Source organism: Oncorhynchus keta, chromosome 4, assembly GCF_023373465.1.
Source record: "Oncorhynchus keta strain PuntledgeMale-10-30-2019 chromosome 4, Oket_V2, whole genome shotgun sequence".
In the NCBI taxonomy this organism is placed as follows: Eukaryota; Metazoa; Chordata; class Actinopteri; order Salmoniformes; family Salmonidae; genus Oncorhynchus; species Oncorhynchus keta.
In genome coordinates this window covers 64,379,493-64,396,775 of record NC_068424.1, presented here as the reverse complement: position 1 = coordinate 64,396,775, position 17,283 = coordinate 64,379,493, and the positions used below count along the sequence as shown (strand labels likewise).

Genomic DNA, 17,283 nt, shown 5'->3' with positions numbered 1-17,283 from the left:
AAAGCTAATGTAATGGCCTGGGGAGAATTCTACAGATGACTGGAATGCTTGTGCTTACACATTAAGCTGGATCAGTCAGGCACCTTGTTGATTCATCTGCCCAGTGCATCCATCACTCCAAATAGTCAGCTATGTGTGCTAATGCCCAGGACCTAAGTGGACCCCTCTAATGTGCTAGGGGCCACACTGGACGACCCAGGCTATGAATAGAGTTGCAGCTCACTTCATTGTCTGACGAATCTCTGTAGGGTCTTTATCGTGCGGACTGCCTTGTGAAAGACCTTGTGAATGGATTACAACCCCAGCCTTCCAGGCATTAGAGGAACATCACTGATGCTCTCCACTAATTTTGGATCACAAACCTCTACGCACCAACTGTCAGCACAGCAGACGTGGCGAGAGTCAAGTCACTTGACCTTGAGAAATAACAGCAACCTCCTATTATTTATTTTCCAGCTGTGTCTATAGGGGAGAGAATGAAAGCAGTGCACTCTGGGCTCGTCAGAATGTGACCGTAGTCCAACATCAGTAAGGGTTTCTGAGTGGAGAACGTGACCATTATTGACTGTGGCAATCACTGTTCTCTGAGCAGGAACCAGCTGACAGTTGAGACATTTTACTCGACGCAGTCAGAAAGGTCCGTGTTGTAACCCACAATCATAGAAGTCACGGTGGTTTGTTTCACTGACCTCTAAAATGATAGGCTATTCTAAATATAGTTTAAGTTCAAATCCTGTGGCCGTTGGGAAAAGTCTGCTGTGTTGTGAGCCGGCAACATGAAGTTTGGCATCATTATCCTGGATGCCATCTCTTGCCATTGTACCCTTGAGCAAGGCACTTAATTCCCTAGTAATGATTTAATGAAAGCTGCACACATTGAGGGGCGCTTGTTTTGTCATAGTGGGATGTACTCAAACTTCCACACTTCCAATGTTCTTTAAGTGAAGAGTCTGATCCTAAACCTTCCTCTTGTCTCCTAAAAATAAAAACTTTTTCTGCCCCCCGGTCTTCCTCTGCGGAGCGTTCTCTGATTTTAGCAGACTGAATGTTTGCTAACATTAATTCAATAGAAATGGCTCTTCTGAGAATAAGATGCCATCTCTTTTTGGGACTGGGATTGTGTGACCTTTGACCTATCAGCGGCTAGACGGAATTAAAATAGGAAACTTATTCAGTGCATTGTCCTGCATGCTTGCTTTCTTGATGCAGATTTGTGGAAATATTAGAAATTGTCTGTCTGTGTTGTTCTCATATCAGACCCTCATTGCCTGAGTCGCCACTTCGGTTGTTTTTCAGATAGTTTGAAGGAGTGGAACCCCCTACAGTTGTCATTGGTCTGATAAGTGTCTGTCAGCCAGCCACAGCGTTTGATAAGACAAATCCATGGAGCTAAATGTGTAAAGTACAGAGGTCTTTGGGGACAGAAGGCTTTGACTTGGTAATGGAGTGTAAAAGTTCAAAGAGAAGCAGAATAGTATTAATGAGGTCAGTGGTCTGTTAATGCTTTGTGTCACTGTACATTCCTCTCTATCACATGGATGAACAGGCTTTAATCTGACTACCTGTTGACTTGTTCATCACTGGCAAGATGGATGGTCCACTCCCTCACCTCACACACCACATTGTTACACACAAGAACACGCACACGCTGTGTCGTCCTTCCTACATAATGAATAGCGTCTGGTTTACACCGGATCAGTTGTGTAAGGGGGATGGACCATGAGCAAACAGCATTAACCAGGAGAGGAGTAGTGTACTGACAGCTCTCCTGTACACACTTCATCTGGATTTACTGTACTGGCTACTTCTCCTGTGCTCTCTGTCTGTCTGTGTCTCTGTCTGTGTCTCTGTCTGTGTCTCTGTCTGTGTCTCTGTCTGTGTCTCTGTCTGTGTCTCTGTCTGTGTCTCTGTCTGTGTCTCTGTCTGTGTCTCTGTCTGTGTCTCTGTCTGTGTCTCTGTCTGTCTCTCTGTCTGTCTCTCTGTCTGTCTCTCTGTCTGTCTCTCTGTCTGTCTCTCTGTCTGTCTCTCTGTCTCTCTCTCTGTCTCTCTCTGTGCGTCTATCTCTCCTGCTGATATTTGACAGTGCTATTATCCTGTCTCATTATTCCAGCTGAGAGTATTGCAGCCTTTTTTCTCAGGCTGTCATCACATAGAAGCTGAGGCATCTGAGACACAGCCTGCTTCTCTCCACCCCTCACGGGGCCCTCGGCAAGGGACAAGGAACAACTAGAATGACACTGATGGAGGAAGAGAAGCCCAACAAACGTGCAGCACAGCACAGAGAGGCAGCGGGGGCAGAGCGGCGGGGGCAGAGCGGCGGGGGCAGAGCGGCGGGGGCAGAGCGGCGGGGGCAGAGCGGAGGGGGCAGCGCAGAGACGAGGCAGCGCAGAGACGAGGCAACGCAGAGACGAGGCAGCGCAGAGACGAGGCAGCGCAGAGACGAGGCAGCGCAGAGACGAGGCAGCGCAGAGACGAGGCAGCGCAGAGACGAGGCAGCGCAGAGACGAGGCAGCGCAGATAATATTCTACTAAAGAGGACATCAATTTAGTGTGTCGGACGCTCTTCTTCAATTGCTATGTTTATCCTCTTATCTATCTAGCTCTTTTCTTTAACTCCTTTCATTTCCTCTTGAAGTTATTAAACTCTGGTTTAAATCAGATGAAACTCGAGTATGTTTAGAAGATGAACCGAGGCATTTATCATGTCTGTAGACTGTCGTCTGGGAGAAGTCTGTAGACTGTCGTCTGGGAGAAGTCTGTAGACTGTCGTCTGGGAGAAGTCTGTAGACTGTCGTCTGGGAGAAGTCTGTAGACTGTCGTCTGGGAGAAGTCTGTAGACTGTCGTCTGGGACAGAGAGGAGAGGCTGCCAGATGGATGTTGACGAGCAGCGAGAGGTCGAGAGATGGAGGGTGCGTGAGTGGATTTGTGAGTACTGTGATGACAGTCAGTCAGTTGAGAGAAGTTCTATCAGGAATGGAGATGAAAAGGCAGACTTTCTACATAATGTTTATAGGGCAGATCTCCCAGCTGGTTTCTCTGCGTTTGAGGGAAGTCAATTCTGCACTTTATTCGACAGTTTGTCCTCTGTTTAGACCGTTGTTTACCCATCTACGCTCTTCATGACAGAGGGAGAGAACGGGATGGTTGGTTCTCGTGATGGAAATGTGGTTACATAAAGAACAGAACACGGAGAGAGAAAGAGATGATGGAAGTAAACAGAGAGAGAAAGGAAGAAGGGCCTGATGAGGACAGATTCTATCAAGTATCTTATAGAGAAGGTGAACAGAGTGAGACATTTTAAATCCTCCTGTAAACACATTAGGGATGGCTTTGTGTTGTGGAGCAGAGATGGAGAAACATTCATCAGAATGCCGTTACCCCGTCACATCCATAAATGTATGAGGCTCACTGGGTCAGTCTGTTTCTGAGCCCCCAATGCTGAATGAATGATTTACTCTTTTTATTCGATCACCATTAGCTGTTTCTGAAGCAGCCACTACTCTTCCTGGGGTCCACGTGAAACATAATACACAACATTAATAGACAGAACTACATTGATTTAAAATGAGAGTAATAGAATTAAAGAAATGTCCTGAACTGACACAACACTGAGAGAAACCGAGGCATGCTTTCGCCCTACATTCATATATTACATGTTCATATAATACAAATTCTCTCTATCACTTAAACGTGTACATAGGCCTACAATTTATTAGACAGAGATGTCTATGGTGCTGTGGCTTGTCGTTTGTCCCTGTGTGTGTCCTGCATCCACGGGCTTGTCCCAAGTACGTAGCCCTTCCCACTAGTGTTGTCACGCTACCAGTATCACCATACTAGGAAGTAAGGAAACCGAGCGTAAAGCGGACTAAGGAAAACGGTCCTGAACAGTCAACCAGAGTCAGGTGTGTTTATTTTGCAAGCTATAGCACACGCTGTTTTACAAAAGGTTGGTTTAAAAGACCATAGAGTTTAGTCTGCTTCATGTTTTATTTTTTTGCCAAAGAAAATCTGGTATGTAGACTGTCGTCTGGGAGAAGACTTCTCCCAGACGACAGTCTACAGACTTCTCCCAGACGACAGTCTACAGACTTCTCCCAGACGACAGTCTACAGACTTCTCCCAGACGACAGTCTACAGACTTCTCCCAGACGACAGTCTACAGACTTCTCCCAGACGACAGTCTACAGACTTCTCCCAGACGACAGTCTACAGACTTCTCCCAGACGACAGTCTACAGACTTCTCCCAGACGACAGTCTACAGACTTCTCCCAGACGACAGTCTACAGACTTCTCCCAGACGACAGTCTACAGACTTCTCCCAGACGACAGTCTACAGACTTCTCCCAGACGACAGTCTACAGACTTCTCCCAGACAGTCTCCTTCTCCCAGACGACAGTCTACAGACTTCTCCCAGACGACAGTCTACAGATTCTCCCAGACGACAGTCTACAGACTTCTCCCAGACGACAGTCTACAGACCTCTCCCAGACGACAGTCTACAGACCTCTCCCAGACGACAGTCTACAGACCTCTCCCAGACGACAGTCTACAGACTTCTCCCAGACGACAGTCTACAGACCTCTCCCAGACGACAGTCTACAGACCTCTCCCAGACGACAGTCTACAGACCTCTCCCAGACGACAGTCTACAGACCTCTCCCAGACGACAGTCTACAGACCTCTCCCAGACGACAGTCTACAGACCTCTCCCAGACGACAGTCTACAGACCTCTCCCAGACGACAGTCTACAGACCTCTCCCAGACGACAGTCTACAGACCTCTCCCAGACGACAGTCTACAGACCTCCCCAGACGACAGTCTACAGACCTCTCCCAGACGACAGTCTACAGACCTCTCCCAGACGACAGTCTACAGACCTCTCCCAGACGACAGTCTACATTTACATTACATTTACATTTAAGTCATTTAGCAGACGCTCTTATCCAGAGCGACTTACAAATTGGTGCATACACCTTATGACAACCAGTGGAACAGCCACTTGCATCTAAATCTTGTTGGGGGTGAGAAGGATTACTTACCCTATCCTAGGTATTCCAAGAGGTGGGGTTTCAGGTGTCTCCGGAAGGTGGTGATTGACTCCGCTGTCCTGGCGTCGTGAGGGAGTTTGTTCCACCATTGGGGGCCAGAGCAGCGAACAGTTTTGACTGGGCTGAGCGGGAACTGTACTTCCTCAGTGGTAGGGAGGCGAGCAGGCCAGAGGTGGATGAACGCAGTGCCCTTGTTTGGGTGTAGGGCCTGATCAGAGCCTGGAGGTACTGAGGTGCCGTTCCCTCACAGCCCGTAGGCGAGCACCATGGTCTTGTAGCGGATGCGAGCTTCAACTGGAAGCCAGTGGAGAGAGCGGAGGAGCGGGGTGACGTGAGAGAACTTGGGAAGGTTGAACACCAGACGGGCTGCGGCGTTCTGGATGAGTTGTAGGGGTTTAATGGCACAGGCAGGGAGCCCAGCCAACAGCGAGTTGCAGTAATCAAGACGGAGATGACAAGTGCCTGGATTAGGACCTGCGCCGCTTCCTGTGTGAGGCAGGGTCGTACTCTGCGGATGTTGTAGAGCATGAACCTACAGGAACGGTCTACAGACTTCTCCCAGACGACAGTCTACAGACTTCTCCCAGTCTACGACAGTCTTTCTCCCAGACGACAGTCTACAGACTTCTCCCAGACGACAGTCTACAGACTTCTCCCAGACGACAGTCTACAGACTTCTCCCAGACGACAGTCTACAGACTTCTCCCAGACGACAGTCTACAGACTTCTCCCAGACGACAGTCTACAGACTTCTCCCAGACGACAGTCCCAGACGACAGTCTACAGACTTCTCCCAGACGACAGTCTACAGACTTCTCCCAGACGACAGTCTACAGACTTCTCCCAGACGACAGTCTACAGACTTCTCCCAGACGACAGTCTACAGACTTCTCCCAGACGACAGTCTACAGACTTCTCCCAGACGACAGTCTACAGACTTCTCCCAGACGACAGTCTACAGACTTCTCCCAGACGACAGTCTACAGACTTCTCCCAGACGACAGTCTACAGACTTCTCCCAGACGACAGTCTACAGACTTCTCCCAGACGACAGTCTACAGACTTCTCCCAGACGACAGTCTACAGACTTCTCCCAGACGACAGTCTACAGACTTCTCCCAGACGACAGTCTACAGACTTCTCCCAGACGACAGTCTACAGACTTCTCCCAGACGACAGTCTACAGACTTCTCCCAGACGACAGTCTACAGACTTCTCCCAGACGACAGTCTACAGACTTCTCCCAGACGACAGTCTACAGACTTCTCCCAGACGACAGTCTACAGACTTCTCCCAGACGACAGTCTACAGACTTCTCCCAGACGACAGTCTACAGACTTCTCCCAGACGACAGTCTACAGACTTCTCCCAGACGACAGTCTACAGACTTCTCCCAGACGACAGTCTACAGACTTCTCCCAGACGACAGTCTACAGACTTCTCCCAGACGACAGTCTACAGACTTCTCCCAGACGACAGTCTACAGACTTCTCCCAGACGACAGTCTACAGACTTCTCCCAGACGACAGTCTACAGACTTCTCCCAGACGACAGTCTACAGACTTCTCCCAGACGACAGTCTACAGACTTCTCCCAGACGACAGTCTACAGACTTCTCCCAGACGACAGTCTACAGACTTCTCCCAGACGACAGTCTACAGACTTCTCCCAGACGACAGTCTACAGACTTCTCCCAGACGACAGTCTACAGACTTCTCCCAGACGACAGTCTACAGACTTCTCCCAGACGACAGTCTACAGACTTCTCCCAGACGACAGTCTACAGACTTCTCCCAGACGACAGTCTACAGACATCATTTGAGTCAATTGGAGGTGTACCTGTGGATGTATTTCAAGGCCTACCTTCAAACTCAGTGCCTCTTTGCTTGACATCATGGGAAAATCAAAAGAAATCAGCCAAGACCTCAGCAAACAAATTGTAGACCTCCACAAGTCTGGTTCATCCTTGGGATCAATTTCCAAACACCTGAAGCTACCACATTCATCTGTACAAACAATAGTATGCAAGTATAAACACCATGGGACCATGCAGCCATCACACCACTCAAGAAGGAGATGAGTTCTGCCTCCTAGAGATGAATGTGCTTTGGTGCGAAAGTGCAAATCAATCCAAGAACAACAGCAAAGGACCTTGAGAAGATCCTGAAGGAAACCGGTACAAAAGTATCTATATCCACAGTAAAATTAGTCCGAAATCGACATAACCTAAAAGGCCATTCAGCAAGGATGAAACCATTGCTCCAAAACCAACATAAAAAAAAGCTAGACTACGGTTTGCGACTTCACGTGGGGTCAAAGATCGTACTTTTTGGAGAAATGTCCTCTGGTCGGATGAAACAAAATATAACTATTTGGCCATAATGACCATCGTAATGTTTGGAGGAAAAGTGGGAGGCTTGCAAGCCAAAGAACACCATCCCGACCGTGAAGCATGGGGGTGGCAGCATCATGTTGTGGGAGTGTTATGCTGCAGCACTTGCCAAAATAGATGGAATAATGAGACAGGAAGATTATGTGGATATATTGAAGCAACATCAAGACATCAGTCAGGAAGTTAAAGCTTGGTCACAACATGATGCTGCCACCCCCGTGCTTCACGGTTGGGATGGTGTTCTTCGGCTTGCAAGCGTCCCCCCTTTTCCTACAAACATCACCATGGTCATTATGGCCAAACAGTTCTATTTTTGTTTCATCAGACCAGAGGACATTTCTCCAAAAAGTACAGTCTTTGTCCTATGAGTGTCATCTGATGAAGATCATCATAGGTTAGTGAGACATTTTATCTCTATTTGTACTTTTTGTGACTCCTCTCTTTGGCTGGAAAAATGGCTGTTTTCTGTGGCTTGGTGGTGACCTAACATAATCATTTGTGGTGCTTTCGCCGTAAAGCCTATTTTGAAATCGGACACTGTGGTGGGATTAACAACAAGATTACCTTTAAAACGGTATAAGATACATATAGGATTGAGGAATTTTAATTATGATATTTCTGTTTCGAATTTGACGCCCTACACTTTCACTGGCTGTTGTCATATCATCCCGTTAACGGGATTGCAGCCCTAAGAAGTTTTAACAAGAAATTTGTTGAGTGGTTGACAAACAAGTTTTAATGATTCCAACCTAAGTGTATGTGAACTTCCGATTTCAATTGTATGTTTTTCCTGAGTTCTGTGTGTTCTTCTGCAGATAGGTCTATCCTGTCTTATACTGCAGAACTGAGATGGATTTCTCTGACACAGACCAGTCTGCTATTCTATATTTTCAGATATTTTTTGTCTGACAATAAAGTCTAGCAAAACCAGTGAAAACCTAGATAATTTATGCATTTTTCATGAGAACCGGGCTTGTCTCTCCCTGACCCTGTTCCGAGTTACAAATAACACACGCCCAGTTAGAGAAGTGGAAATCCCTGATATATTAGGCTCGGAACACAATTGAATTAGTTTATTGTTTCCTGGGATTTTGGGGCAATATCCACATTGATATTGTTTCTATAATTCATCGGCCACTACTCTCCTTATTGCTTTATTCTCTGGATCAGGGGTTCTTCGACATGTTCATCCTGGGTCCCAAATGAGAAATTCTGTGATTTCATGGGACCCAAGCTTATGAAAACATGCAACTGTACGGAATTATCAGTACATTTATTTGTCCTTATGCCTAAAATAAATGCAATAAATACAAAAACAAATGTCAATTAAATTAAATACCCATATACAGTGGGAACAAGTATTTGATACACTGCCGATTTTGCAGGTTTTCCTACTTACAAAGCATGTAGAGGTCTGTAATTTTTATCATAGGTACACTTCAACTGTGAGAGACGGAATCGAAAACAAAAATCCAGAAAATCACTGTTTGATTTTTTTTAAGAAATTAATTTACATTGTTGAAAAAAATCCTGTTTTATTCTGAACTGGAAGAAACTGATCACATCACACAGATGTTGACCAGAAAACACACACAGTCCTAATGAGAGGGGTGTGGCGGGTTGAACAAGCAGGTCGAGTCAGTGCAACCCTGAGGTGAGTCTGTTTCTGTAGTTGTTTTTTAAGTAATCTAGAGTTGAGAACTCTGACTTACATACGTATGTGGTGCCAAACTGGACCAGAACATCTACTGTTTTCCCAGTCACGCAGGAGTCCGCTTCCTGTTGTAGATGAGCAACCCAGAACTATGAGTGTTTGCCTCAAAAAGCCTATTGCTTCAATCAGTTTATTCCACTATATATACTCCCAATATATTTCAATCAGATTATTCCACTTGTATTTAAACAGCAACAGTTCCAACCTAGACTTGTTTTCACCAATAATTTCTACAGTAAGCTGTACAGTAGGCCTACATTTTTGTAGTGTATTAGCTGTGTACAAGGGGATGGTTTGAAAGAAACTCCCATCTACCATGAGAGAGTACTCCCTTACTTCTGCTCATCACCTGTTATAAAATGATGACAATTCCTTGCTTGCTGACTTGCTCTCCACTGTCGAAGCACCATTTCCTGAAACATTCTGTCCTGTTCTGAAATAACTTCCTGGGTTTACTGTCATGCTGTGGATGTTTTGTCAGGACGTGTTGTTTTAATTTGTTTTGAGACTCATTAATAAGCACTCCCCCGCACAAAACACATTAATAAGCACTCCCCCGCACAAAACACATTAATAAGCACTCCCCCGCACAAAACACATTAATAAGCACTCCCCCGCACAAAACACATTAATAAGCACTCCCCCACAAAACACATTAATAAGCACTCAAAACACATTAATAAGCACTCCCCGCACAAAACACATTAATAAGCACTCCCACGCACAAAACACATTAATAAGCACTCCCCCGCACAAAACACATTAATAAGCACTCCCCCGCACAAAACACATTAATAAGCACTCCCCCGCACAAAACACATTAATAAGCACTCCCCCGCACAAAACACATTAATAAGCACTCCCCCGCACAAAACACATTAATAAGCACTCCCCGCACAAAACACATTAATAAGCACTCCCCCGCACAAAACACATTAATAAGCACTCCCCCTCACAAAACACATTAATAAGCACTCCCCCGCACAAAACACATTAATAAGCACTCCCCCGCACAAAACACATTAATAAGCACTCCCCCGCACAAAACACATTAATAAGCACTCCCCCGCACAAAACACATTGTTTGTGCTCCTTGTTATTTCTCAAAGTTTGTATGAAACCAACTCCAAGCTGTATTTGTGTTTTCATGACGTTTGAGCTCAGTCAGAAATGGTGGCTAACATCCATTTGATGACAGCGGTGACTGATGGCCTGTGGGTATGACAAGTAAGTGTCTGACAGTGCACCATCTGCGGCTGAACGACAGCGCTGCAGCGTGATCTTCAATAAAACTGCAGGAAAAATATCTGGTAATCCGCGAAGCACACAGGCTTCTCCCTCCCACCCGCGCAGCTGCCAAACCGAGCAGAGACACCACTGCTAAGCTGAGAGCACAGTTGCACTTGGCCAATTCATGAAATAATTATATGTTTAGTCTGACACATCGACCCGTTCTTTAAAGGCTCCTCTGAAAGACGCTAGACGCTACCCATCTGTGGGAGGAATAGAACTGGTTTTAGGAAGGGACTGTCTGCTTGGAGCTGTTGGACAGATTGGCTCATTGCTATTTTGGAGCCTGTAGTCACTCTAGATAATAGACTTCTATGAAGAGTGTATGGTGGGTTCATAACTAATGGTAGTCACTTTAGATGCCACACACTCTTCATAGAGGTCTAGTATCTAGAGTGACTACCATTCATTATGAACCCACCACACACTCTTCATAGAAGTCTAGTATCTAAAGTGACTACCATTAGTTATGAACCCACACACACTCTTCATAAAGTCTAGTATCTAAAGTGACTACCATTAGTTATGAACCCACACACACTCTTCATAGAAGTCTAAGTTCATAACTAATGGTAGTCACTTTAGATGCTGGACTTCTATGAAGAGTGTGTGGTGGGTTCATAACTCACAGGGGTCTTTGTGTGTTTAATTCTATCTTGGTTCCTCTCAGGACAAAAATATACTGGGATAGAAATTAAACCGCTAAATTAGAAAAGAGACCAGAAAAGATGTTCAGAAACTGTTATTGGTTCTGAGATGCTCCCTAGTGTCCCCACTGTCTAAAGACCTGAACAGAGAGACAGAATCTGGAGATTCTGACATAGTGTTAAGTTGTAGGGCTCTCTAAGGTGTTTCCTTCAAGAAGTGAAGTATGTTAACTCCGGACTTTGTTAGATCCTGAACATATGGTTTCTTATGGTTGAATAGAGTTGGATTTCCACAGTCTGTTTTCTCTAGTTTAGACTTCTCCGGAATCAGTCTGTGGCATACATTTCTCTCCTTGTAGTTTTCTCTTCACATATTACATTTTTGTAGCCTATGTACTCTGCTCTGTGGATATATTGTGAATGTGTTAAACAATAGTGTCTAACTCAAGATTAATCTGGTTTAACATGTCTGCTTGTTGTGTTTCTGTTGTGGTTTATAGATCTATGGTCCATCTGGTTTAACATGTCTGCTTGTTGTGTTTCTGTTGTGGTTTATAGATCTATGGTCCATCTGGTTTAACATGTCTGCTTGTTGTGTTTCTGTTGTGGTTTATAGATCTATGGTCCATCTGGTTGAACATGGCTGCTTGTTGTGTTTCTGTTGTGGTTTATAGATCTATGGTCCATCTGGTTTAACATGTCTGCTTGTTGTGTTTCTGTTGTGGTTTATAGATCTATGGTCCATCTGGTTTAACATGTCTGCTTGTTGTGTTTCTGTTGTGGTTTATAGATCTATGGTCCATCTGGTTTAACATGTCTGCTTGTTGTGTTTCTGTTGTGGTTTATAGATCTATGGTCTATCTGGTTTAACATGTCTGCTTGTTGTTTATAGATCTATGGTCCATCTGGTTTAACATGTCTGCTTGTTGTGTTTCTGTTGTGGTTTATAGATCTATGGTCTATCTGGTTTAACATGTCTGCTTGTTGTGGTTTATAGATCTATGGTCCATCTGGTTTAACATGGCTGCTTGTTGTGTTTCTGTTGTGGTTTATAGATCTATGGTCCATCTGGTTTAACATGTCTGCTTGTTGTGTTTCTGTTGTGGTTTATAGATCTATGGTCCATCTGGTTTAACACGGCTGCTTGTTGTGTTTCTGTTGTGGTTTATAGATCTATGGTCCATCTGGTTTAACATGTCTGCTTGTTGTGTTTCTGTTGTGGTTTATAGATCTATGGTCCATCTGGTTTAACATGGCTGCTTGTTGTGTTTCTGTTGTGGTTTATAGATCTATGGTCCATCTGGTTTAACATGTCTGCTTGTTGTGTTTCTGTTGGGGTTTATAGGTCTATGGTCCATCTGGTTTAACACGGCTGCTTGTTGTTTCTGTTGTGGTTTATAGGTCTATGGTCTATCTGGTTTAACATGTCTGCTTGTTGTGGTTTATAGATCTATGGTCCATCTGGTTGAACATGGCTGCTTGTTGTGGTTTATAGATCTATGGTACATCTGGTTGAACATGGCTGCTTGTTGTGGTTTATAGATCTATGGTCTATCTGGTTTAACATGTCTGCTTGTTGTGGTTTATAGATCTATGGTCCATCTGGTTGAACATGGCTGCTTGTTGTGTTTCTGTTGTGGTTTATAGATCTATGGTCCATCTGGTTGAACATGTCTGCTTGTTGTGGTTTATAGATCTATGGTACATCTGGTTGAACATGGCTGCTTGTTGTGGTTTATAGATCTATGGTACATCTGGTTGAACATGGCTGCTTGTTGTGTTTCTGTTGTGGTTTATAGATCTATGGTCCATCTGGTTGAACATGTCTGCTTGTTGTGGTTTATAGATCTATGGTACATCTGGTTGAACATGGCTGCTTGTTGTGTTTCTGTTGTGGTTTATAGATCTATGGTACATCTGGTTGAACATGGCTGCTTGTTGTGTTTCTGTTGTGGTTTATAGATCTATGGTCCATCTGGTTGAACATGGCTGCTTGTTGTGTTTCTGTTGTGGTTTATAGATCTATGGTCCATCTGGTTGAACATGGCTGCTTGTTGTGTTTCTGTTGTGGTTTATAGATCTATGGTCCATCTGGTTGAACATGTCTGCTTGTTGTGTTTCTGTTGTGGTTTATAGATCTATGGTCCATCTGGTTGAACATGGCTGCTTGTTGTGTTTCTGTTGTGGTTTATAGATCTATGGTCCATCTGGTTGAACATGGCTGCTTGTTGTGTTTCAGGACTGAACCCGTTGTCCTTTGACCCGTCCTCCAACAACGAACCCCTGCAGTTCAGCAACTCAAACGTGCCGCTGGTGTCAGACTGTCCCCTGGAGAACGGAGCTGAGAAGAGCATTAAGAGGAAGAGACCCAGCCTGCCCCCAGGTACTATAGTACAGTCATATTACTGAAGTATATAAGAAGTACATAACACTGCATAGCTCTGCCTCCAGGTACTATAGTACAGTCATATTACTGTTGTTTATAATAAGTACATAACGCTACACAGCTCTACCTCCAGGTACTATATTACTCTCATATTACTGCGGTATATAATAAGTACATAACGCTACACAGCTCTACCTCCAGGTACTATATTACTCTCATATTACTGCGGTATATAAGAAGTACATAACACTACACAGCTCTGGCTCCAGGTACTTTAGTACTGTCATATTACTGCGGTTTATAAGAAGTACATAATTCTACACAGCTCTGCCTCCAGGTACTATACTTTCCTACCAAGCAAAAAGGCAGGAACCGCTCATAGCGTGGAACTGAGAGAAATTGCTTTATTTGCCTTGGTTTCACAGTAACTTTATGCAGTTACTGCTAACATGACCCCCATTTTATCCAAAACACAATAGAATAGAGGCAGGATACTTGTCCACATGATTACGCATGTATTTAATGTAGCAAAAATGACATTATCTAGTTTTCGACCAAATCAGCAGTTACTTCCTTTTTGCTTGGTAGGGCAGTATAGTACTGTCATATTACTGCAGTATATAAGAAGTACATAACACTACACAGCTCTTCCTCCAGGTACAATAAAATACTGTTACAATTGAGGTGTACATCAGTTGTACCTATGCATTTTATACTATGAAACTGGGAGAATCATTTAAAGTGAGGTCAACTTGGTAAAATGTCATGTTTTCCATCCTGAGGGCCTTATTGCCGCCAGTTAGTCCTGTGGAGGTCAGGCCTGTCTGTCTAAAGCTGCAGGATTGTGGTCTGCTGGGATTGCAGCTCTCACACCTTAGCCTGGCTGTTACCATGCCTACAGCACCTGCCAATCAATGCTCAGAAATGCCTTCAGGCATCTCTCACGGAGTGATCTGTCACACGGAGGGTAATGTGCTGAGAGGAAGTGTGCGTGCGTGCGCCCCCGCTTTCATGTGTGTGTTGACTTTTTCATTACTAAATGGGGCCTAGTTTTAATCAGTGGCTGTGCATTCTAATTAAAGAATGTCTCTAATTAATTGCATTACGACAAGTAGAATGAGAAGGGCCTTAAGACAGAGGTGTTGTGTGTTTTCTGCTGTCTTGGTGACCTTAATTGGTCAGGATTAATTGTCAGTGTTAATAAACCACTCTTTTTACCATTCGTCTTTGTGCAAAATTTTCAAAAAATGACCCTTTCTCGTGAGTTTCAGTTCTCACTAATTAATATTATTCTGAATTAGTCTGTGTTGTTACCAACCCAGAGCTAGACATGAAGACCTTGAGTAGGTTTAGATTGATGGAGGTACATAAGGACACGTTCGATGTGTATTTAATAAACATGGTGTTTGTGCAGAACAATGTTAGTCTCTGAACAGTTGCACTGAAATTGACTAGAGTGACGGATAACCTGAGGAGAATCAACACACTTCAATTCTCTCTTGCCTCAGCATATGCTCTAGTGTGTTGCATGTTCAGGCGTTCATGGTATAATTTACTGACAGGTTAACTTGACCCTAGAAGTTTTTTATCCTAAGTTCACTTACGAAGACGAAGAAAGAAACCACGAACGGGGATGAGATCTTATGGTCATTTATGGGACAGTATTCTCAATTTCAGTCCGAGACATCTAACAGACCTCGAAAAGCTCTGTTTCAATGAATGTAGCCTATTGAAAGGGTGAATGACCGATAAACCTTGGATAGAGTGTCAGTCTTGTCCTGTAAATATACGCACAGAGAGACACATAAAATATTGGCTCACATGTAAGTGCTCGTCAGTGTGAAAACCTGTGTGAATGACCGTGTCCCAATATCCGTAATTGCGTTGTAAATAGTAGGCTGATTGGGTGTACGTAAATGGAACGTTTCATAGTACATGACATGTCAGTCTGCCTGGTTTTCTGAGTGCATGTTTCTTTAAGAGACTGTGTAATGTCACTGCTCAGATGAAAGCCAGTCAGAACTTTAGATCAAAGCCACTGCACACAAATCTAATACACTATTTCCCTTTGGAGGGGAGACAGCACTCATTGTTTTACGGTGTCTTAGAGAGAGATAAAAAGATAGTGACTAATCAAAGTATGGTGTTTTTAACAACATCCTTACACGTTAAAACCTCACGCTGTGCGCTGGTTAAGACGTGTTACACCTCACAAACCCTCAAGAGTGGCTCTGTCTACGTGCACCTGCTTAGCAACAGAACATTAGATAATGATGACTTACCATTAACGACAGCGCCGGGGATCCCTCAGCCTTTCAGAACACTGCCATTATATCTATTATTGCTGTGTTACATTCATCTGCTCCCTAATGGAAAACCTGTTAAATGGGGACAATCTGCTGCATCTGGAGCTGGGTACATTTAGTGGCTTTAATGTTCTCTAGCATCACAAGAACCAGTCCAGTCCTCCAGCTCTGTGAGAAGATGGAGCACGGACTAATTAGCAGCCATGTGGATTTACCCTCGTTAAGGAATTCTAATGGATATATTCATCTCGTGAGACGCAGAAACACGCACACTCAGCATCACCGTTCCTCTGGTGATGGGGGGGATAATGTATGCAGTGAGAGATTCCCAAGACGCAAACAGTGATGTTTAAAGGATGTTTACTCCGTGTAGTAAAGTTTAAACTTCTAAATGTCTCAAACAAGCAGCAGAAGTGGTAACTTACATTAGTAATGGGTGTCCTAACAGACACTGCAACTGTCTTTAGTTTTAATGCCTTTGACACTCTATTAATAGCCTATCAGCTGGGGAAAACTGAATTCATGCCCGCTCAACACCTTGTAATTCATGCAATAACTAAAACATGTTTTGCTTTTATGACGACATTGTATTAATAAGTCAACACTGGGAAAACCTGGAAAGTTAAAAAGTGCAAAGAGAATCCTGCCTACTCAACACTTTGTTAGAGAATACCCAACACTATGTTGGCTTATGGTGTTCTATTTAGGGCGGTATGAAAGGAAATGCAGAGTTAATTCATTGTCTTTGTCTTGGGCCTGGTAGAATGGAGTCATTATGTCTTGGGCCTGGTAGAATGGAGTCATTATGTCTTGGCCCTGGTAGAATGGAGTCATTATGTCTTGGGCCTGGTAGAATGGAGCCATAATGTCTTGGGCCTGGTAGAATGGAGTCATTATTTCTTGGGCCTAGTAGAATGGAGTCATTATGTCTTGGGCCTGGTAGAATGGAATCAGTAAATATTTCAGCACATTAGCTTGCTTTCATTAGCATACTCGCTAAGATTTGTATATAGCTTTGCCTTGTAAAGTTGAGGATGCATTCGTCCATGGCAAGAAAATCTGGCATTTAAACATCACATAAGCTGAGCCACAGCGTGCCATGCTGCATGAAAATTTTAATTTACCAGCCATTTGAAAAATTTCGCGACACATACAGTACCAGTCAAAAGTTTGAACACACCTACTAATTTCAGGGTTTTTCTTTATTTTTACTACACTGCTCAAAAAAAACAAAGGGAACACTTAAACAACACAATGTAACTCCAAGTCAATCACACTTCTGTGAAATCAAACTGTCCACTTAGGAAGCAACACTGATTGACAATAAATGTCACATGCTCTTGTGCAAATGGGATAAACAACAGGTGGAAATTATAGGCAATTAGCAAGACACCCCCAATAAAGGAGTGGTTCTGCAGGTGGTGACCACAGACCACTTCTCAGTTCCTATGCTTCCTGGCTGATGTTTTGGTCACTTTTGAATGCTGGCGGTG

At 44.0% G+C, this 17,283-nt stretch overlaps 1 protein-coding gene across 5 annotated transcripts in view; it reads left to right on the top strand.

Moving 5' to 3' along the window:
- Positions 1–17,283, top strand: part of LOC118384047 (ecto-NOX disulfide-thiol exchanger 2-like) — a 317,169-nt gene that overhangs the window by 141,387 nt on the left and 158,499 nt on the right. For all 5 annotated transcript variants that reach the window (XM_052512566.1, XM_052512574.1, XM_052512561.1 and 2 more), the window contains one exon: positions 13,338–13,481. In XM_052512566.1, the coding sequence (XP_052368526.1) occupies positions 13,338–13,481 (144 nt within the window). The remainder of the gene's footprint in view (positions 1–13,337; positions 13,482–17,283) is intronic.